General features: G+C 43.2%; 1 protein-coding gene across 1 annotated transcript in view; it reads left to right on the top strand.

Annotated features, from left to right (window-relative positions):
• Positions 1 to 16,363, top strand: part of TGFBR2 (transforming growth factor beta receptor 2) — an 88,190-nt gene extending 71,827 nt beyond the window's left edge. Inside the window, exons 5-7 of the mRNA XM_072651119.1 lie at positions 482 to 623; positions 10,624 to 10,751; positions 13,751 to 16,363. Of these exons, the coding sequence (XP_072507220.1) occupies positions 482 to 623; positions 10,624 to 10,751; positions 13,751 to 13,930 (450 nt within the window). The 3' untranslated portion in view covers positions 13,931 to 16,363. The remainder of the gene's footprint in view (positions 1 to 481; positions 624 to 10,623; positions 10,752 to 13,750) is intronic.
• Positions 16,364 to 23,367: the final 7,004 nt, after the last annotated feature.

Here is a 23,367-nt window from a genome sequence, read left to right as displayed (position 1 = left end):
TATGATTATGCTAAATACTTTGATTATTAATGCATAACAGACTTATTAATTAAGCACATAAATATCCAGTCAGTCATCATTGTCTTATGAGACACTTGTTCTCGGAGGTTGGCTAGAAACTCAAGCATTCAGTCATGGAACCTAGTGACTCCCTTATGTCTTTGAATTCCTGTCTTCCCAGGCCTGCTTCTGTTTCTTTCTGGCTAGTCCCTTTATTCCCACAGAATCCAACCATTGCTCCCAACACGCTTCTTTTTTTCCCTTTTTATTAACCTAATAAACTAAAGAAAAAATTACCTAACTCCAACCCGCTGATGACCCTCCTGGTGGAACCTGTTTAAGTAGTGACCTCTACAGGATTGACTCAGAAGATATTGATAGAAAAGAAAATTTTTAAAAATCTTCATGGTCTTAACTATGGGCATGAACATTGTCATATTTTGAAAGTCAAACTACAACTACCTTTTCTGTTGGGTTGCAGGTTGGGACAGCAAGATATATGGCTCCCGAGGTTTTGGAATCCAGAATGAACTTGGAGAATATGGAGTCCTTCAAGCAAACAGATGTATATTCCATGGCCCTGGTTCTCTGGGAAATGACATCTCGCTGCAATGAGATAGGAGGTATGTGTGATTGGCTAGCGTGCATTTGAAATGGTAGCTCTTAGTGAGCAGCTGGTTGGGTGGGGAAAGAGAGCTGTATAGATTGAAAGACCCATGACTCCTAGAAAATGACTGGTATTGCATGACAACATTCATGTTTCCAAAGAATAAGTTCTTTTTATTTATTTTTTTAAGTTTGGTTTAAGAGTTGAAGAAACCTTGGTTTGAGATTCCAAGATCAAGTTCTGTCTCTCCTTTACTAGCTGTAAGGCCCTTGCCAATAATACCCTTTTCTTCTCTGAGCCTCAGTTTCCTCATCTACAAAATGAGTGGGTTAGACTAAACAGTCTCCAAGGTCTCTTCTGCTCTAAATCTGTGATATCGTGATTTTCAGAGCAGTTGCCCACAAAATGGAAGCCAAATATATTCCTTTGTTCATTCATTCATCCATTCATTAGAAAAGGACTTAACAACTCATACAAGCCAGTTGGAAACTGGACACTGAGACCTTCTCTAATCCAAGCCTCTTAAGCTATCGATGAAAACCCAAGACCCCTGAGAATGGCAGTGACTTGTCCAAGATCACACAGGTCTTCATAAAGCAGTTGGGGTCTGAATGACCCCAAAGTGCCACAATGCTTCCACCTTAGTCTGGTGTTTTGACCTGGGGAAGAATTAGCAGGAAGATATCACTTGAGGGAGAAATGAATCTATTTGTGGGTACTAGTTTTCAAAGCCCTGCTGTGTTAAGTGTATTATTGTAGGCATGGAAAGATCTTCTTGGTCACTGATCAAGTTTGAGGGGAATTTTACAAACCCCAAATGAGTAATCTAACCTATTTATTTTATAGATGAGGAATATGAGGCCCATAGGGGTTAAGTGACTTCCCCAAGGCCACTCAGGCATTGGAGGCAGCATGCTATAATGTACTCAAATGAGCATTAGCTGAGAGGTGTGTCTTAGTTCTGGCCCATCATCTATGAACAAAATGGAAGACTTAGACCAAGTCATTTCACTTCTCCCACTGTCACATTTTTCGATTTATACAAAGATACTCACCCTACCCTACCCTACCCTCTTGAAGCTTACAATCTAAATGGTTTCCTTCTGAGAACTGGCAGTGGTAAATATGAACCAGTGAGAATTACAATAAATTTTCAATAAAAAAGGAAATAGATGTATTTGGAATTTAGAAGGCATGGTAGAATGATTTGGGATTTCTTTGATAGACCTAGGTTTATAAACCATTTACATCCTCTACATTCAAATGGAGGAAGCTATACCAAGGCAAAGCTAGATATGATGGGAGGAAACCATTTCTTGAACAATAAGAGCCCTCCATTAGGAAGTATTGAGTTCCTTTTTGCTTGAGGTCTTCAAGCAGAGACAGGAGGGAGGGGGTGACTCATTTGTGGGATGTGTTCCCCACACACATCCCACAAGTGGGAACTCGTGGAATAGAGGGGAGCTTGTTTTCCATTTAGGCTGCGTCAGATAGCTTCAGAGGTTCCTTCCAACTGTCCAATACCTTCATAGTGGGTATTCTTTTGAGAGGTGCATATGTAAGTTGTATTTAACGACAGCTGAGGTGCCTTCCAACTTAGCCATTTTGTTAGGCTTATTAACCTTATGTGAGATTCTTACCTTTCCTGAAGGTTCCAAAGTAACCTGACGTTTCTTGGCAGATGAAATTTTTTTGTTGCTGCTTTTGTCTTTGTTTGGGGTCAGGGGTATGGGAATGGACTATAGCAATGATTTCTTTGGTGTTGGGAGCTGGTAGAGAGGGAATTCCTTCTACCAATGCACCTGCATTGCAGTTTAGTAACTGAGAGTCACCCGGGGTCCCCAAGAAGTTAAGTGACTTGTCCAGTGTATGTTAGAGATGGGAATGGATCGAGGGTTTTCCAAATTCAGAGGCCGGTTCTCTTTCTACCCATTTCATGCTCCCTCTCTTCATCAACATTTAGCAGCCCTAAACAGTTTGAGGCCCAAAAGGCAACACAAAAGTCTAACCCTTCCAAAATGGAGCCTTTTCCAAAATGGCCAACTCATTTCAGAGATTGCTGATGTTGGTAACAGAAGAGTTAGCTTAATCTCTCCAAATCAGTATTTAATAACCAGCAGACAACTGTTAGCCACATTTCTCTTGCCTTGCTAAAACAGCATATCACTTATGATGGGCTGCATGTGAGTTTCCTGCCCTGGAATCTCTCATTGTTATCCATCACCCCAAACCTTTCCTGTTGCTCTTTGCTGAGCCTGGCAGAATCAGGCTGGTGGGGAAGAGCCAAGCTCTCTGTCCCTCTTTCTACAAGAGATATAAACACAGTTTCCCAAGGAAGGAAGAGTGAGTGAACCCTTTTTAACCTTCAGAATTAGACCCAAAAACTCTTTAGGAACAGGAAAAAGGCCACTCCAGCCTTTGTTTGGTTTGATCTCCATCCCATCTTCCCGTTTCTTCCCCTCCCAAGCCCCCTTTGATATTCTCTAGAATCTAAAGCTAGTTTGGTCCAAATGCCCTTCTTTTCTGTTTTTGGTGTCCTGATGCCTGTTCCCTCATATGGGCTTTGAGGTAATTATAATAAGAACATCAACAGTAATAATAACCAGTATTGTATTGCTTTCAGGTTTGCAAAGCATTTTACAAATGTGAATTCATTTTATCATTGTCTAGGGAAGGTTTACTTAATAGCAGGCTTTCTCTTCCTCAACATAAAAAGAACGTTGTAGATTGAGAACTGACCTTAGATTCAACAATATTTGGGCTCAAGTCTCCCTTCTGATATACCTTGAACACCACAATTTGGGGTGAAGAAAGGGTTCCTTAAGTCTTTCTAACCTTTGAAAACTCAAGACAGAATCACACTCAACTCAGAATGGCACCCAGTTCTATAAATATAGAGGATCACCATTGCCCCATGCATAAACCAATAAGCATTTATTAATCCAGGTACTGAGTTTAAGTGTGGGAATATAAAGAAGGCAAAAACTATCCCTGCCCTTGAGGAGTTTCTAATCCAATGGGTAGACAACGCGAAAACAGCTATATACGAATAGGATCTATAGAGGATAAATATCTCCCTAGAAGGTACCAAGGTCTATTAAAGAGAATTAGATTTAAATCCAATTATTGTCACTATCCCCACTTACGCAATATAGACTTGCTCACTTGGTGTACACGCTGTCCCAACTGTCCAACGATCTACCCCAAGCTATTCTGTTACATATCCAGGGTGAAATTCTTAAACTTTTTGTGTGTGGACTCCTTTGATAATCTGGCAAAAAGCACACAGACCCGTTCTCAGAATAATGTTCTTAAATTCACAAAATAAAATACATAAAGGAAGCCAAAGGTTAGTGAAAATAAAAACTTGAAATAAACATTTTCCCTCCTTTAAAAAGTTGATGGACTGCCTCAGATCTCTAGCACTTAACCTCTCTTAAGAGGCCGTGAGAGAAATTAAATTGTCTTTGCTCCCCTCATCTTCACCACTCTGAAGGCAAGCTTAAGAACCCCCTGTTCTAGGATGTCTAAGAATCCTCACCAATTGTCTCAGACTGCCTGGAACAATTATAATTCCTGGCCCCCACCAAGTCATTCATCTGGATTTGTGGTAGCACACTATCCACACTTCATCAGAGTGCTAAAGTTTTAAATTTTGTCCTAATTGCTCCCAAGTCACATTAGGTTTTCAGGTCTTGGTTGGAGGTGGAGAGAGGGGAAATGATGGTAGGTGGGAATTAGGAGTTACCTTTTTGTTTTGTTTTTATGAGGGAAAGTGGAAACTAGGTTATTATTATTCACTCAGGGATGAGTTCTGTGACCCTCTCCTTCACAAAGATCAATGATAATTCCACTGGGTGTTCCCAGTGTCTAGGTTGGGATTAGGGGAGCCAATGGGAATGAATGGCAGCCGTATATATCCTTTTCAGGACAGCCTTTGGCAGAACAAGGTATCTGGAGTCTTCCACTTTCCCATCCTCAGTCAGTGCTGGCCATGAAGCAAATGGCTCCCAAACCAAAGCCTTTGTCTTCTCTAGGGTTGGCAGGGTGGTAGAGTAAGCAAGAACTTAAGTTTGAAACCAGCAGAAACCTATGAAGGGCCATTGTGCCATCCGTGGATGCTACAAGCACAACCAGACCCTCCCCCAATAAAGTCAGCAGCAGAGAGGAGGAAAGTAAGAGCTGAGGCCAGGCTGAGTTGTCCCGTTTTCCTGGGGAGCCTCATTTGGAATGCAGATTGAGAAACTCGGGGGCACTGCTTGGGGAAAACTTTCCCATTCCCTTCATCAACACCACAGCTGTGCACCAGATGCTGGGATTCCTGAGGAATAGTGTTTCTCTCCCAAAGACCTACCTTCAGAGTGAAGTAGATGGAGAGAGTGCGAGAAGTTGAATTTCTGTCATGGCCAGAAATGGAAAACATTGGCATCGCTGCTAGAGTGGCATGGTACTCTCTCAGTGAGCCAGGACCCGAACCCTGGGGTCAACCAGGGGTCCTGAAGGGAGGAAACGTGGTGCTCAGTCAAGGAATTCAGTTTGTTCAGAAAGGGCTGCTGTGACTTCAGGCATGAACTGAGGAGGGAGAGTTAGGATGGCTGGTGTGCATTCTTTGGAGCCAAGGCAGAAACAGTAACTGGTTTTGATTATAAAACCCTGCTGACTTGGCAGGGCATGATTTAAGGAAGGGGGAAGGTTTGCTATTACATCATCTTTGGGAGGCAGTGTAGCCTCTACAGTGTAGACAATTCAATAATAGATTTGGGGGAAAGCTGGGTTCAATTCTTAGCTCTAATGCTTCTAGTTGTGTGACCCTGGGCAAGCCTCAGTTTCCTCATCTGTAAAGTGGAGGTCTTCATACTTGTAGCACCTACCTCACAGGATTGTGACATCCCATGTCTAATATCCATTACTATGGAAACATCACTTGATCTTCTTAATAACAAAGTCGTAAAATGCTATAATCCCCTCCCCCCACCGATATTTTTTATCAGGTCCTAATGGAGCCCAGAGTAGAATAACAGTTTTGTACGGTACTCCACAGCTTTTATTCTCAACCAAGAGGCATTGTTGAAGAGCTTAGCATGTGCCTTGTGTAAACTGTGCTGGGTCCTGGGGATTTTTGTTGTGTGGTTGTTCAGTCTCATCCCATTCTCTGTGACCTCATTTGGGGTTTCCTTGGTAAAGATCTTGGAGTTCCCTCTCCCACTTATTTTACAGATGAGGAAACTGAGGTGGACAGTTAAGTGACTTACGCAGGGTCACACAGCTAGTGTCTGAAGTCAAATTTGAACTCAAGATAAGTCTTCCAGATTCCAGGTTTAACACTCTATGCACCATGGTGCCACCTAGCTGCCCTGGCACTGGTGGGTACAAAGAACAAAATGAAACAGCCCCTACCCTTAAGGGGATTTCTTTCTAATAGGGAGGGGTCATGCATTAAATGATTTATTAAAAACTTAATGCTGTACATTAGTAAACCTAAATAAAATTGCTTAGTAAATTAATTGAATTTAATTAATTCAATTCAATTGATTAATTGAATTGAATTAATTAAAAGATAGTAAATTAATTTTAGTGCAGAAAGTCTAACCTTCCAGCCACTCCCTTTATGAACCCAAGAGGACTTTTTGCCCGGTGCTTCTCATTTCATTTCCCCCTTGCCTGACCATTATTTTTGGCTTTTTGTTTTTTCTAGCTTGACTTTATCATGTTGCATTATTCCGCAAAAGACTTTCCAGAATTCCTCTTCCTTAACAACATTTTGTCACATTCAGTTTAATTAACCATTAATTAACCATTCTATTTGTCATGCTCTGTTTGCCTCAGTTTCCTCATCTGTAAAGTGAGTTGGAGAAGGAAGTGGCAAACCACAACAATATTTTCAAGAAAACCCAAAATGAGGTCATGACAAAAATAAAAGAACAATAAAATTTGTCTTGCTGCCAAGGTTGTGCAGTTACTAATAACGTTGATGTGAAAATCTTTGAAGAGATTGCTGATCCCTATGTCTTTCAGACAGATTCTCGCCATATCCAAACAATTGCTTTTTCCCTGAGTATTGGCAATGTGGAGGGACAGAACTCCCAGTGAGAAAATTTCCTTTGCCATTGCCAATCAGCATCTGGTCAGATACTTGTATTTGTAGAATCTAATTTTGGGGCCCTGAGAGGACCTTGTGCCTCTGAGGAAGTCTTGACCCCAGGTCTTCCCAACTCCTTTATACAGTGCCTCTCTCTCTAAAGGGATTTCTAAGTAAAAGGAACTTTTAATCTGAGACCATTTTATCAGGTAGTCCAACCTCTTAATGTCACCAAGAGACCATGACCTAGAGCAGGGATGTGACTTGCCTCAAAGAGGCAAGATTTGAACCCAGGTCCAAATTTAGCCTGTGGGCATCCAAACTGAACAGTATGTATCTATGACCTGATCATACATCCTCATGTAGTGGAAGCAAGGATCACTTGGTTTGAGAGTCAGAAGATGAAGGTTTAAATATATTGCTTATTCTAGGGAAGGGAAATGAGTCATCCAAGTAAATAGTGTTTCCTTGTCTGTCAAATGAGGATCCTTGACCCCATCCATACCCAGCTCTCATTCTGTGACCCAGTAATTCTTCTGGCAGCTAGGGGACCCCCACTGTTCCTTCTGGCTCCAAGTTTGATACTTACTACATGGACTTCTCACTACAGAAAGTCATGCTCTAAGCTGGGCACTGTTTCGACCACCAGTTCCAAGAATTAATGTTATGAGTTATAGCCACAAACCTGGTAGTCCATACACTGATGAATAGGGGTGTCACTTTTAAAAAACTTGATTCACCCATTCTCAGGGTAACAAGCATCCTCCCTCCTCCCACAAGGAACACAAAAGGAAATGGTTGGAGTAGGAACCAGTCTGATGTTGGCAGTGGCTTCCAATAATAAAGTGGTCAATTAAGGCTTTTACTGGTGGATGGTCTTGGGGGGAGGGAGCTGTTTAGGAGTAAACAACAACACAATTGTCGTTTGCTCCCAGCTTCTCAGGGTGAACATAGGTGAAGTAGAGGAAACCTAGTCATCACAAACAGAGCCAGATGTCTTACGTAGCCTGTAATGTAGATATAGAGTTGACAGTCCCTTTAGAGAGCATCCAGTCTGACTGGCCTGAAACCTGGGGGCCACGAGGTGGCTCCAGAGTGTGCAGAGAGGCCAGTTTGGAGTCAGGAAGACCTGAGTTCAAATGTGACCTCAGACATTTACCAGCTGTGTGACCCTGAGTAAGTCACTTCACCCTGTTTGCCTCAGTTTCCTTATATGTAAAATGAGCTGGACAAGGTGATGGCAAACCACTGAAGTATCTTTGCTAAGAAAACCCCAAATAGGGTCACAAAGAATCAGACAGAACTGAAAAATGATGAAATAACAGCAACAGCTACCTGAAGCCTAGACAGTTACTTGTCCAAGGCTACATAATAAGTTATGAGGCAGGGTACAAATTTGAACCCAGGTCTTTTGACTCCAAATTCAGTGTTCTCTTCCCACTGTACCCCCATTTTTGGCCTCTTCCTCCTAGATAACCAGTTTTTCTTGCTCTAGGAGAAAGTTGATGGTTTTTACCTGAGAAATACAAACCTGTGACAAAGTATGACCCCAACTTTGTGAAAATAATGGAGCAAATTCAGCCTCCCCCACCTCCCATCCCCCACCCCTGCAAAAAGTGGTGTTTGCGGGTATAGGGAGAGGACAGAGTGTGCCAAGCTGTGACTAAGGAGGAGCAGGGACATGTAATAGAAAGTGAAGTGGTACTATTTTTTTAATTGTGTTTGAGAAATGCCTTTCTTAGAAGCAGGAGGAAACATACCTAGAGGTAGAATCTGGAGTCCTCAGTTCTAATTCTGGCTCTCCCATTCTCTGCATGACTTTAGACAAGTCACTTCTCTGTTCTCTGTAACAAAGGGTTTGACCTTAGATTCTTAAGGTTCCTTCTAGCTCTAAAATCAGTTTAATCTAATGGATATTTTTTAAATTGCTGCATTTTTAAAGCATATTCCACCAGGGAAAAGATCATTCAGGCCCTCCCAGAAATGACATGGGTTAAGCCTTACGTGAAACAGAAGATCATCAAAAGGCAACCCCGCTGCCAGTCTTAGAAGGCCAGATGTGGCCAGCCTCTCAGCAGCTTGCCTGTCTTCTTCCTACATTTGTTCAGAGATATTGACAGGAGGGGCAGGTCTCATCACCGCTTCGGGGAGAAGAAACTCTCTCATGTTCCCTAGCTAGCCTTTCTGCCAAGAAAAGAAGATCGTTATGACAGTTCTAGGGATTGACATCTTCCTTGCCCTCCTCTGTCTCCTTCAACAATTTGGCTAGACGGTTACCATTGCTTTAAAGACAAACTTCCTCTGGTCAGTGCACACCTATGATCCCAGCTCCTGGAGAGGCTGAGACCAGTAGATCCCATGAACTCAGGAGTTTTGAGTTGCAGTAGGCTAAAGCAGGCAGATGTCTGCCCTGTCTGATACCAAAATGGCAGGAGCCATTAGGAGCAGAGGGCTGTCGGACTCCCTAAGCAGGAACAGGGCAGTCGAGGTCAGAAAAGTACAACGAGTCAACTCTAATGTGCCTATCCATATTGGCCTGGGTGGGAGAGGGAGGTCTATTTATCCCTGTCCCACCCAAAGTATTCTGAAAGAGAACAAATTTTTTTATCATTATTATATCATAAAACCTTAATTTCTACCAACTGATGTCACATCTTGGCATGGAGATTACCCTAGTGACTGTAATGCCAGTGAAGAAGCTGCTCAGGCTATGCTCACTGGCCCAGTGAGTGTTTCTGGTTTGTTCTCTCTCTCTCTCTCTCTCTCTCTCTCTCTCTCTCTCTCTCTCTCTCTCTCTCTCTCTCTCTCTCCCTCTCTCTGCCTCTCTTTCTCTGTCTCCCTTCCTTCCTTCTCTCTCTCCCTCCCTCCCTCCTCCTTTCCCTCTTCCCCTCTCATATGTGTGTGTGTACATACATACATATATACATACACATATCCATGTAACAAACTTCTATCTGTCTATCTATCTATCTATCTATCCATCTATCTATCTATCTATCTATCTATCTATCTATCTATCTATCTATCTATCTATCTACCTCTCCTTGCCCCTAACTGGGGGAAAAAGAAACCCCAAACCTTTATAACAGAAGTACATAGTCAAACAAAATGTCCCTACATCAGCATTTTCCAAAAATGCATATCTCAGTCTGTACCCAGATTCCACCATCTCTGCCACAAAGTGAGTAGCTATGCTTAGTTGGTGGGCCTAGAACAGGTGGTGGGCCATAGTTTGCTTGTCCCTGCTCTAGGCAGTGCTGGAAAAGTCAAAATTACAAAGAAAATGGGGAATGTTCTTGATAAGACAGAGTTTCATCACCTGAGGTTGCTGGATAAAAGTAAGAATTTATCAGGCACTTAAAGTATGCAAGGCACCACACTCAGGGCTTTGGATATAATCCTAGACCAGTGGAATTGCTTGGTCCTGCCCCTATTCTTACACATAATATAGGACTAGGGATTAGAAGGGACTGTAGAAATCAAATAGGGCAACAACCTCATTTTATAGATGGAAGATTATTGTCTTCCCTCTGTAACTTTGGACAACCACTTCTCTTCATCCATAAAATGAGAGGGCTCACTCCTCCTTTTATATATGAGGAAAGTTTTATATTTGGGGGGAAAAAGGATGATCCAGGGAAGTTACATGACTTACCCACAAAGGAGGAAAGCATCAGAGGGGAGATTTGAACCCTGGCCCCTGACTCAAGAGCCAGAACTCTTTCCACTATGTGTTGTGGACTCTGGGGTGGCACAGAAAATGTCTCTGCTTTTTTTTTTTTTTCACGGTTTTACCTGGCCTTTCCCACAGTCCATGGGGTTTGGTACTCACCAATTGCCCACCTCCCAGTGCTGGATGTTGGGTATTTATTCATTCAGTCTATTCTGATGTTACTGCACTTCTCAATGACTCTGTCTTTGTCTGTTCTCTCGGCAGAGGTCAAGGAGTATGAGCCACCATTTGGTTCCAAAGTGAGAGAGCATCCCTGTGTTGAGAGTATGAAGGACAATGTGCTGAGAGACCGAGGACGGCCAGAGATCCCCAACACGTGGCTCAGCCACCGAGTGAGTATTGGCCATGCCAGGCAGGCATTGAGTGCTCTGGGATTGGCAGTAGGAGGAAGGGGATTCTGGGCTATTTTACAGGGACTCGAATGCACATTCTCTCAGGGCTTGATGGCCCTGTTGTTTTTAAGAGCAGATCCTATTCCTATAAATGTCTGGTCCAGACCAGCAGGTGCTTTCTAAATATGGCATTCAGTAAAGAAGGATTTAGGAGAAGTAATTTTTTCCAAGCTATTGTGTCCCACTCCAGCTGCCCTTGAATGTTGTGATGGCTGTAGCTGCCCCACAGTCATGGTGTATTACATATGGCATTTCTGTTTAATTTCCCTCTTATTCCCAGTCCCTGAATGGAAAAACTCTTTAGAGCTGGGAAGAGGTGGGATTTTTTGTCACCCGCTTTTTCACATATTACTTAGGCTGAGATCTGACTTAGGACATGTGTGCGTGTATGTATGTGTATGTGTGTGTGAGAGAGACAGACAGACAGATGGACAGAGACAGAGAGAAAGAGGAAGAAGGAAGGAGAGGAAGATGGGTGTAGTGGTGGAAGAAAGGATTGTGGATACAGAATAGGGAGAGAAGTGCTTGATTCCACAAGAGAAGACAGGAGAAGAGATTACTTAGGAGGAGAGGAAAACAATGAAGAAAAGGGAATTGAAGGTGGGTGGATCAGAGGAATTCCTGTTCAGGAAATCCTGTGGTGTCTTCAACGGACATTTCTCAAGTTCTTATCAAAGGAGCATAGATTCAATTAAGCCAACCAGTATTTGTGCCTATGTGCCAGGCACCACGTTAATAGGCAGCAGAGGGGAAAAAACGGTAAAAAACAGCCTCCCTGTCCTCAAAGGACTCATTGATCCAAAGGAGTATATAATATAAAGGAGCTGTAATTGGGAAGACAACATGCAAAGAGCCATGTAAATACATAAATACATACATACAGAGAAACACAGGGCACATTGGAGGGGGGTCTCAGTCATGGGGATTTCAGATGAGCTGTGGAACTCGTCAAGCCAACACATGTGCACATTTCATGGTGAAGAAACAGGTTTAGGGAGATAAAGTAACTTTGCTAAGGTCACACAGGAAGTAAGTGGCCAGGCTGGGGGAGATCCAAACCCACCTTCTTTTGACTCTGAATTCAGCCCTCTCCCTGTGTCACCATAGACAGACAGACAGACAGACACTACTCGATGAGCTAACGAAATGGTAAAAGGGACAGAGAACCAGAAGGATGTGAATAGTCATGCAAAACGTCCCTGACGATTCCAAAGAGCTGGCGTTGGAGGCATTGTCAGGTGTGTGCGTGTGCGTGTGTGTATGTGTGTGTGTGTGTGTGTGTGTGTGTGTGTGTGTGTGTGTGTGTGACAGAGACAGACAGATAGAGGAGAAGAGAGGACAGGGATTGTTTTTATGATGTTCACCAAGAAGGACCCTCTATGTAAGGCTACTGTACATGCAGTGAATATCCTTGTCTGATCTACAAGGTGACTGTGTTAATTTTTTCTTGCCTCCTTTTGAAGTTATAGCCAAGTCTAAGGTTTCTGTCAGGGCAGGGCCAATCAAGACCACCCAGGGGGAGAGATGGAGTAGGGAAAACCCAGTGTGTGCCAGCGCTGGACTCCAGTTGCTCTGATGAGTACCAGTCCAGCCCAGAGGCGGTCCAGGCCCAGCTTCAGTCCAAGGGGCTCCCCCTGGTGGTTGAGACCAAGATAACCTTCCCCCCAGGAATGCAGGCCTGTTTGTGCCTGCTTGGAGTCAGCCAGGGTTCTCTCCTCACTGCATTTTCCTTCCCCTCCCCTGTAGTAGGTTTGGTGTAATGAAGTCATTATTCATGGTGATAAAATTCTGGAATAAATTTGCATAATACATTTTTCCTGTTAATGAGATTTGTCGCACTATTGATTTCAAGTTAATACTTAATATTTAATTTAATTTACAGCAGCAGAACAAAATAAATGTTGCTTGTGTACAAACAATAGCATTCCACTATTAACGGCACTATCCGTCAATACTACCAATTAGGTAAATGAGGCCATTAATTCAGTTTCATGAATCATGAGGTGGGGGGAGGAGGATTGGATGTTTGCTAGAATTGAAATGGTAGGAGCAGTCACTGAAAATCCAGATTCCCATAGCTGTGTCTGTGACTTATCCATAGACCTAGGATCAGACCAGAAGTGAAGTCAGTCGAGAGCCTTATCATCCCCATGTTTGTAGGGGCGGATTGTCTCGGGAAATATTCAGTGATGCCAAAACCTTGGGGAGTCAGGTTCGCCTTCTGGGAGTAAGGCTTCTGGGGTGTTAGCAGCACTCAGTATGCGGTGAGGTAAGATAATATAACAAATGGAAAGAGGACCTACCTTGAGGTCTGAAAGAACTGGGTGCAAATCCTGCCTTGGTTTGCTAAGTAAATACCTCAGTGGTGCAGGCAACCCTGAGATTCTGAGAAAGTAAATTGAGGACTGTGCTTTGGAGTGACGGTATCTGTATTTGAGTCTGGACTCTACCTGTGAGATCTCAAGTCAATCTCCTCATATCTCTGTCTCCTCATCACACTAGAAGACTTGTTGGGCTTTCTTGAGGTCTTTCCCTCATGCATGACTGAGTTTTTCTGGGTCTTCTGTGTGCTTCTCCTTAACTCCCTGGGGCAGCTAGGTGATGCAATGGATAAAGCACCAGTGCAGGAGTCAGGAGGACCTGAGTTCAAATCTCACCTCAGACACTTGACACTCACTAGCTGTGTGACCTTGGGCAAGTCACTTAACCTCAACTGCCTCATCCTGGGTCATCTCCAGTCATCCTGATGAATATCTGGTCGTTGGATTCAGATGTCTCTGGAGGAGAAGTGAAACTGGTGACCTGCATAGCCCTCCCTCACTCAAAACAAAGTCAAGTGCAAGTCATGTCATTATTTCTCTGATGGCATGGTCTTCTTTGGTAAGGAAGGATAAACACATACACCCCCTGACTCCTTCATGTCTCTTGACCTTATACAGGGTATACAGATGGTTTGTGAGACTCTGGCCGAGTGCTGGGACCACGATCCTGAAGCCCGACTGACTGCTCAGTGTGTGGCCGAGCGTTTCGACGAGCTGGGTGACCTGGACCGGCTGTCAGGGAGAAGCTGTTCAGAGGAGAAGATCCCTGAGGACGGTTCTCTGAGCCTCACCAAGTAACTTCAGGCTTAGCTTGTGATGAGGGAAAGGATGTTGCCCATACACTCCAAGGGCTGAGGGCAGGAAAATGCCATCTGATAATGCCTTGGCCCGGCTTCCTGTGAAGCCAAGGGGGTCCCTGCACTCCCTTGAAGCCGAGGCTCTGGAGAGGAACTCACTTTGGTGGGAACCAGCAGCAGTCCATTGAGTGGGTGACATAAAGCATTCTAAGCCTTTGACGTCGTCATAGGATAAGCTGTGTGAGCACTTCTCAGGAAATGAGATTATTCCCCTTTCCTTACAATAGCCAATAACAATTGCACTTTATTAATGCCTGTATATAACTACGGAATAGCTATGTTTTATATATATGAAGTATATATATATATCTCTATCTATAGTTCTATCTACAGCCATACTCTGTAGAAACATGGAAGAGAGGAGAGTGCCAACGTATCAGAGCAACGAGGGACAAGAGGGCCCCCTCAAGCAGCATTAGCTCCTCTCCCACCCCCGCCTCCGCTATGTAGAGGCAGTTCGCCACTAAGGAGCAGATTTCAGCATCCCAAACCCCTGCTATTCCCCATGTTTCCCAAGAATGCCAAAGTTCACTCCTAGCCCAGACCAGTCATTCTTAACCCTTGTTCCTCTGTGTCTTTGGGGGTTCATACAATTCTTCTGTGGGCTTCTGACTGACTCCTCCTGGCCACCGACTTTGGGATCACTTTCCTTAAAGGAACTCAGAGTCTCTTGCACCTAAATCACCATTGGCCAGGAGCCCTTCAGAAATTGGAGCCCCCTGTGTTCATAGGCAAAGGAGAAAGGTGGAGAGCATCCCTACATGCCCCCACAAAATCAGCCAAAGCCAGACAGATGTTTTCCATTTGCCTTACGTTATATTACATGGTTGTGATTTTCTTTATGAAGAAATTATCATGAATATTTTACTCCTGAGCCCTCCACCACTACTTACCCTGCCCCCTACCCCAAATCATTTGGCTAAATCTCTGCTCCCTAACCCCACCAGATGTGCACCCCATGTCTTGAACTCCGTTACTTTAGCCTCTAGTTTTCTATGCAAAAACCAATGAATTCCATCTCTCCCCACCCCCCTTGCACTTGGACACTTTGGCATTATGGAAAGGAGGTGATAGATGATATTGTTGTAGGCCTGCTTCCCTAGACCTTGCAGGAAATAGAAGCCCTGCTCTAACCTTGAACTTGCAATAAATTTTCTTCTGGTGAGTCCTGGTTTCTTCCTCCAGTTTGGAATGAGAGGAGGAATGATCCAGCCGGATCTGGATTGATTCCCCACCCTGCCATCTATGTGCATGACCCCTGACAAATCACATTGTCACTCAGATCCCAGTTTTTGCATCTGTAAAATTAAAAGGGTTATTTTACTAAATGGCTTTTAAAGTCCCTTCCAACACAAAATCTATGCTTTCTTCCCCACCCCATATCCCATCCAAGATTTAAAGACAAAGGCTTAAGTTCCCATTGGAGGGTGGAGGGGGGATAGGAGAGTCCCCAATCTTTTATTCTATGTTTCTTTAAGGCTTTGTGGGATCACCCACCATCTCCCAGAGGCCTTTGCTACTAGCATCAGTCAGCCGCCAAAGCCAAAGCGAGCAGTCCCAGGTCTTTCCAGAGTCAGCTCTATCTATAAAGAATTAGGGAAGTTTTGTCAGCAACATTAGCGGGCCTTGCTTGGTGGCCCAAAAGGAATCCTATTTCTGCACACAAGAGCTTTAAAAAAATTCAGACAAAGAGACTTGATTAAAAAAATGCTTTTGGAGCTCCCCTGTCTTTACCTTTGAGTGGTAAATAACTTGAGAGAAAGGAGCTACAGACAAAGGGGCCACTTAGATTTGTTTTGGAAGGAGTGGGAGGCAAGTAAAGAGCAAATGAGAGAACACAGAGGTGGAAGGGCAGTCCCCAGCCTAGAGCTGCATTACCTGGGGGATGGGGGTGCAGGAACCTGGCTCACCGCTGTCTGTCCTAAAAAAGCCATTTTCATGTCTAGTGCCTTTGGACAGCTGGGGCCCATTGACCTCTAGCGGTCAGTGGGTAGAATCCTCAGGTACCAGCTCATTCGTGGTCTTCCCCCCGGGCAAGTAATGAACATAAACTGGAATGTAGTATAATGTTATACTGTGGCCTGTTTGTATTTTCTCATTCAAGGCAAAAGACTAAGGAATAACGTCCTGTAGTTCCTGGAGATGCCAACCTTGTTTTATTTTATTTTTTTGAAACTACTACGCCTAAAGGGAAATCTTTATTCTTTTAAGGAACATTTCAGCTGTACATGACGTATGAAATAGGAATGTGAATTATATATACATATGCTTTTTTATCAGATGTTTCAAGCACTTCTTTCCACTCTAAGCCGTTTGGTTTTTTTTAAATAAATCTAATGTTTATGAAGTCAATAAAGCAATAACGCTCAGGAAAGCAGTCTGTGGCTCCTTCAGATGGTGGCGAAGTTGGCAGTCCTCGTTTTATTGATGCTACATACGTGCGTACCCATACGCACACATGTAAAATTATTATAAGATATTATATATGACATTATAATATGTATGTATAGTTACACACAGACAAAAGTACACACCACCCTACAGACTCATGCATACATGGACACACATTCACATACACTCCTATAGACATATGCACAGACACACGCTAAAGGCCACAGGAGTTCATCCCTCACTCTTGCTATGGGGATGCACATTCTTCTATTTGTGGCCTTTTCCTCATTTCCTTGGGAAATTCCTGCAGCTGCCCCTTGTTATCACTATTTTTTTCTCTGCCCTATTCCCATTGGAGGAAGGTGACCAGGCAGCCATAACTTGAATACTGGTCAAGCCAGGCCTAGCAGCTGTCTGTGCTCTCCAGCGTAGAGGCCTCTGCAGCCCTCACAGTCCATCCCTCTGCCCAATTTAATCCGGGGATCATTCTGAAGGCCTTGGTTTTATAGGATCCTAAATGGCAAGAGACCATCTAGTTTAACCCCCAGTGAAGAAACTAAGAGTGACCAAGCATCTTGCATAAGATCATGAGAACAGTAAGTGCCCGAGGTTGGATTTGGAAGTCCAACCTCCCATAGAGGGGGTGTGAGAAGGTCACTTGAAGCTCTAAATCTATGGTTTTACAATCCTGTCATGTACCCACTATTTGCAAGGAGTTTTGCTAGCTCCTTGGATTAAGTATCAAACCTGGGATCGAATTCATTGCCAAAGAACTCCCAGATGAGGTCATTCCCTACCACCAATGCAGGTGGGTACCTCCTTTGCAGCTCAGTGCCCAGAGCACTGAGGTTAAATGCCCTACCCAGTGGTGGACTGCCAGAGTGCTGTCAGAGAGGATCTAACTCCAAGGAAAGACCTCTACTACTTACTCCAGGGTGACCTGAAGATATAATCAATCCATCAGTTAAACAGTTATTAAGCACTAGAGATACAAAAGGAAGCAAAAGACAGTCTCTGCCCTACAATCTAAAGGGGGAAACAACATGAAAATAAATATGAGCAAAGCAAGTCATATACAAGATAATAAGTAATTAACAGAAGAAAGGCACTGGACTTCAGAGGGGTTGGAAAAGGGTCCTGTAGAATTTTAATTGGGACTCAAAAGGAAACCAAGGAGGTCAATAATCATGAAAGTGGGAGGGAGGATATTCCAAACATGGGAGAGATCCAGAAAACAAACTATAAAATGTAAAACACTGCCCTCATGGAGCCCTCTGTTGAGGGTAGGAGTGGGTGGGGAAGGAATAAGATATGCTTGCTACAAATTCCCAGGTACATGATTTATTGGAAGAGAAAAAGCATTTATATAGCACCTACTATGTGTTACATAAACTGTTATCTCATTTGATCCTCACAACAACCCTAGCAGATAAATACTATTATTATCCCCATTTTACAGATGAAGAAACTGAGGCAAACAGGTCAAATGCCTCATCCTATTGTATGAAGTGACATTTAAACTCTGGTCTTCTGACCACAGACCTGGTGTTCTGTGCACTATGGAGCTCCTCTAGTGTCTCCAGATGTCATTGAAGAAATAGACCTTTAATTGAGTGAGGGATGATGACTGGTAAGGGAGATGATGGTCTCCACTGACATTTTCAGCAATGTCAGGAGACATCGAGGAAGGTCTCTAGCACCATGTGCAGATCCCCTGTGACAAAGCTAGGGTAAAGACAAGGGTATCCCTAGTTGAACAGGATGAATAGATTGTTGTCAGTCCACATCTTTGGAGGGAATATCTCACATCAGTGAGATACAGAATCAGGTTTGCACTTACTATATGTCTATTTAGTATTAGGTTTCTCTCCTGCACATGGATTATCACTCCTCTCAGATGCCTTCCTGGGATCATGCCTTTTTTGGCCACTTCTTACCTGTGTGGTCTTGGGCAAATGACCTCACCTGTCCGAGTCTCAGTTTCTCCTGTAAAATGAGGTTGTTAGATCCTGTAGCCATTGAGATCCCTCTCAGTTGTAAATCTATGAGCCAAGTTCCCATCTCTCCCTTTGATGCTGTTTCCAGGTCATGACTTGGTGCATGCAACCTGGAGCTGAATTACTGCCAAAGAAATTCATCCAGAACAGAAGTTGAGGTCCCTTGACCCATGTGCTGTGCTAGGGGAGCTCAGCTCAGGTTTCTGGAAGGTTGGGAGCCTATGGCTTGGCTGACTGGAGTGCCTGTGACCCTGAATGGAGATGCTGGATGGCCTCTACCAACAGCCAGAAGACACCTCATGCCAAGGAGGCATTGCCTCTTTGCAATTGGCATTATCATCTCGCACCAGAACAGGGCAGTGGGTGCAAATGAGAAACTAATGAGATCAGTCTCCCAGGGAAATTGCTTCCATGAAGCTGCAGATAAGGCTTTCAAGGGTGAAAGTAATCAGTTCCTGCCTCATTCACCCGCCACAAAAGCCACCCATGTAGAGGAATGTCTGTATCTTCTCCTTGACTTATTCGTTTTCTTTCTGAAAGTGGTGGTTTCATCACTGTTTTATCACATTTTCAATTAGGCTGCGTTTTGAAAAATTCTAATAATTCTCCATTCCTTAGCGGTTCCTACTCTGGGGCCCCCCCTCTTCCTCTCTAAGCTCTGGAGATAAGGAGGGGTTTGTGACAGGGGGAGCATGCTATGGTTTCCATCACCCCACTCACTTCGGTGATTTAATTCTAATAAGCTTCCTAATCTACAGTGCATTTTTAAAATAACTCTGCTAATTGTCTTCCTGTCCTAATCAAGCCAAAAGTGCACACGGTGTGAATGGCTCCCCATACTTTTGGTTGATAGGAACCAGGAAATAGGCTGTTGCTAAGGCTGAAAGAAAGCTTTGCAGAATTGATTATGGAGACAAAGATGAATACTTTTGTTGTTGTTGGGGTGATGGGGGAGAATGGGGCACATCCAGAGCTGTAATTTCATTAGTATACCCTGAGGGAACACCCTCCACCAATCTAGATGGGCTGCTGCTATTTACCTGAGCTGCCAACAGACCTGGCACTGCTCTTGGAAGGGGAAGGGAGTGAAGGAGATTGGGTGAGCAGCATAGTAGAGTGAAAAAGATGTAGGTTTCAATCCAGGCTCCTATGAGAGGTCACTCTTCTCTTACCTCAGTTTCCTCCTGTAAAATAGTATTCCTGTAAATAAGGGAGTTAGACTAGATGACCTGTGACATCCTGTCCTGTAACCCATGATCCAACGACAAGACAGAGAGGAGAGCGAGGGCCAAGGACTGAACCTTGAGTCAGGAATATTATGAGAACCCATGAACAAAACTGAGAGATCACAAAATCCCAGAAGCCAAGGATGCAAGGAAATTTATGGACAATAGACCAGAGGCTCCAAATGATTCTTTTACATTCACTCTGTGCTATTTAGGAGGGAATTCATAGGATCACAGGTTCACGGACCTGGAAGGTAATCTATTCTGTCCCTCTCATTTTACAAATGAGGAAGCTGAGGTTCTGAGAGGTAAACACAAAGTCATCTAGCTGATCAATGGCAGAAGGGAGATTTGAACCCATACCTCTTTGGTTCCATCCTTTAAAGATGAACTCATGCTTCCAGGAAGCCTTCCCAGAACCTCCCAGTTGATAATAAGTTACTTACCTCACATTTTATTTATAATAAAAGGGTTTATATAGAACCTTAAGGTTTGCAAAGCACTTTACAAACATCTCATTAGATCCTCACAACAACTTTGGGCGATATATGCTGTTATTATTCGCATTTCACAGATGAAGAAACCAAAACAGACAAAGGGCAAGTGTTTTGCCCAGAGTCATAAGCTTGTAAGTGTCTGATGCCAGATTTGAGTTCAGGTCTTCCTGACTCCAGCCTCAGAACTCTATCCACTGAGGCACTCACTTGCACGTACCACGAAATATTGTATTTTGTCATTTCTATGGTGATGTCCGTCTTTCGATTAGATTCTTGAGAGTGGGGGCCATAACAGGATTAGAACTCGGGGTTTTCTGACTGCAGGTGCTGGGCTTTATCCATTGCGCTACCCAGCTCCTGTTTAGCACTCATTTAGGTTTATATTGTGTTTTAAGGGTTATGAAACCCTTTATACACCCCACCTCATTTGGAAAATGCCTTAGTGGGTCACAACAGAGGATTAGCCAGCCGTTTTCTACCCTTCAAGGTTGCTTCACTGGAATTTGATGGAAGAGCAAATATCCCTGGTACATCATGTTGTCAACCTCCAAAGCCCAGCAATGTACCAGGAACAGCTTACTTCCTCTAGACACCCTTTACAGGTTTGTCATGCATTGTGAAGTGGGTTGGGCCAGACAGTGGAGGCATTACAGGCTAATCCAGCTTGTCAGATCTCAGACATACTGAGGATCGCACACAAAGAATTCGGGGGCCTATCACCAACACTTACAATAAAGGGGCAAAGGGCATAATTCACTGCTTGAAAACTTTTTCTGGAGTCATTCTCCCAGAAAGACAAGTTGGAGGACTTTCAGCCTGCTCTCTGGGCAAGGACAGGATAAAGTGGAGATAGGGATTTCAATTCATAGGAGGTTACCTGGATTCACACCACTCAATCAAGCAAGCAATGGACATTTATGAAATGCCCATTGTATGCTGGGCTCTGAAGAAACAAAGACAACATTTTAATGGTCGCTGCCTTCTAAAAAGCTTATATTCTAACATGGAAGACAATATATATGTTTGTCATTTTTCCTAAAATTATCTCCTTCAGAAGGTAGCCTGTCTGTGTCTATCAGGATTCGAGAAAAAAATAACTCACACAAATAACTCATTTCTTTAGCATTTTACTGCTGAAAGGCAGGAAGTACAAGTACCATGATCCCTATTTAACGGATGAGGAAACTGAGGCTCAGAGAAGTTATATGACTTGCCCATGGCCACACAGCTAATGGTCGTCAGAGTCAGAATTTGAACTCATTTTAATGGTAGAGCATCCTTGTTCGGTTGATTACTCTTTCATGGCTAAAACACTTTATAAACATCTCACTTGGTTCTTAAAAACCCTGTGAGTTAGGAACAATATCTCCATTTTATAGATTAGGAGACAGAGGCTGAGAGGGATCATAGATTTATTTTTTCATAACAAATGACATTTGCATAGAACTTAAAGTTTTGCAGAGCATTTGACACACAAAATCTCATTCAATCCTTCAACAACCATGTGAGATAGATACAATGGATATCATCAGATCCATAACTAGGATGGGATGACTGAAACTTTGCCCAGGGTGCCGGACATCTGGTTAATGTGTTTACTCCTCTGTTTATTATGAGCATAAGAAAACAGACCACCATCAAAATAATTGCAGTTTAAGTATCAACATCTGTTAAGGGGCTGAGAATTTCTATGAAGAACTTGACAAAGTTCTCAAAACTCAATTAATATATACATTAAAGTGGGTGATTCAATGCAAAGATGGACAGATGGAGAACAGAAAAAGAAACAGCTGGAAAATATAATTTGGGGATGAGAAATGAAAGAAATCCATGAGACGTAGATGGAGAAACTTTAAATTTTTGTAACATACCTTCTGGTTCATTCCCCCAGCTTGTACTGGTATTTGGAAATTGGGGCCCAGGGGTGGTTGCTACTACCTTCAAGGTTCCATAAGTAACCCTGAAAGTGCATTGCTTCTATCTCTGTAGCTCACGAGCCCCCACTAGTGATCATTCCCTTGACAATGAGCCAGTAGACTCGATTCTTAGTGAAAGTATTTACTCAAATGGTAAAGTGAAAACAATAATAACAAAGAATCAAAAATTCAAAGTGCACTTTCCAACACACACATAAACAAAGGTAAGGATAAACAGTAACCTAAATTACAACTGTAGTGAGGTATAGATGTAGGGAGGACATGTGGCAAAGGCAATTTATAACTCTGGAAGTACAGGACTTCTACATCTTTGAGTTCTCCAGAGGGTCCTTTTGAAGTTCGCTGTGGGGTGTGACACTGGTCCACAGATCATCTGGATCAGATTTTCAAAGGGTGTGGCATCTCATTTGGGTGGATTAATCTGCTGCAAATTTGGGTCAATCTGGTCCTTCAGCTGTAGGGCAGGTGCCTCGCTGGGCTCAGCCACCCTCAGACTGTTCTGGGAAGTCTCTCTTCTGTTAGGAAGCTCTTGACAAACTAGTACAATGAGCTCAGCTGTTCAGCTCTTCCCAGAACACAGTGTCTCTGGATGGGCCAATATACTGGACTTGCTTTTTGATAGGTAGTTGTAGCCTTTGTCACCTTCACCCTTGGCTTGGTTGGCTGTTGGCACAGTGCTCTTCTCAGCAAAAGGAGTGAAGTTCATAGATTTAGAGAGTTAAAAGAGCTCTTAGAGCTAATTTAATCTGATTCACTTATCTCACACATGAGGAAACTAAGGTCCAGAGAAATGACTTGCCTAAAGTCACACTGGTAATAAGTGGTAGAGGCAGAATTTGAACCAAGTACCTCTGATTCTAGATCTGTTATTTTTTCCGCTCCACTGAATTATAAGGTTCCTTCAAGGTAAAAAAAAATTCTGTGAATTATTTTCTTCTGAAAGTCTTAACATATCACAGCACACTTAGCAAAGTCACCAGGACCAGCATCAGAACTCTACTAGACTTTCCAGTTCACTCAGAGCCCCACATCCATTCTGAATAAGTGATTCGGATTCAATATCTGAGATCTAGTCTGACTTTGGGCCATTTAAATTAGTTTTCATCACCATTACTTACAGTGCAGATATGATTCCCTGACTGGTCTCCCTCAAATGTCTTCTTTGGGTTAGAGCTAACAAATATTATTGAGACCACATTTAAACCATAAACAGAACTTCAAATAGGAAAGGACCTTAAAGATCATCATGTACTGATCAGTAAACTAGACCCAGAGAAGGGTAATGACTTGCTCAAGGTCACATCAATAATAAAACGGCAGAACTAAGGTT

Source organism: Notamacropus eugenii, chromosome 3, assembly GCF_028372415.1.
Source record: "Notamacropus eugenii isolate mMacEug1 chromosome 3, mMacEug1.pri_v2, whole genome shotgun sequence".
Classification (NCBI taxonomy): domain Eukaryota; kingdom Metazoa; phylum Chordata; class Mammalia; order Diprotodontia; family Macropodidae; genus Notamacropus; species Notamacropus eugenii.
Note: the sequence above shows the minus strand (reverse complement) of the source record. Positions and strands in the feature narration are given on the sequence as shown.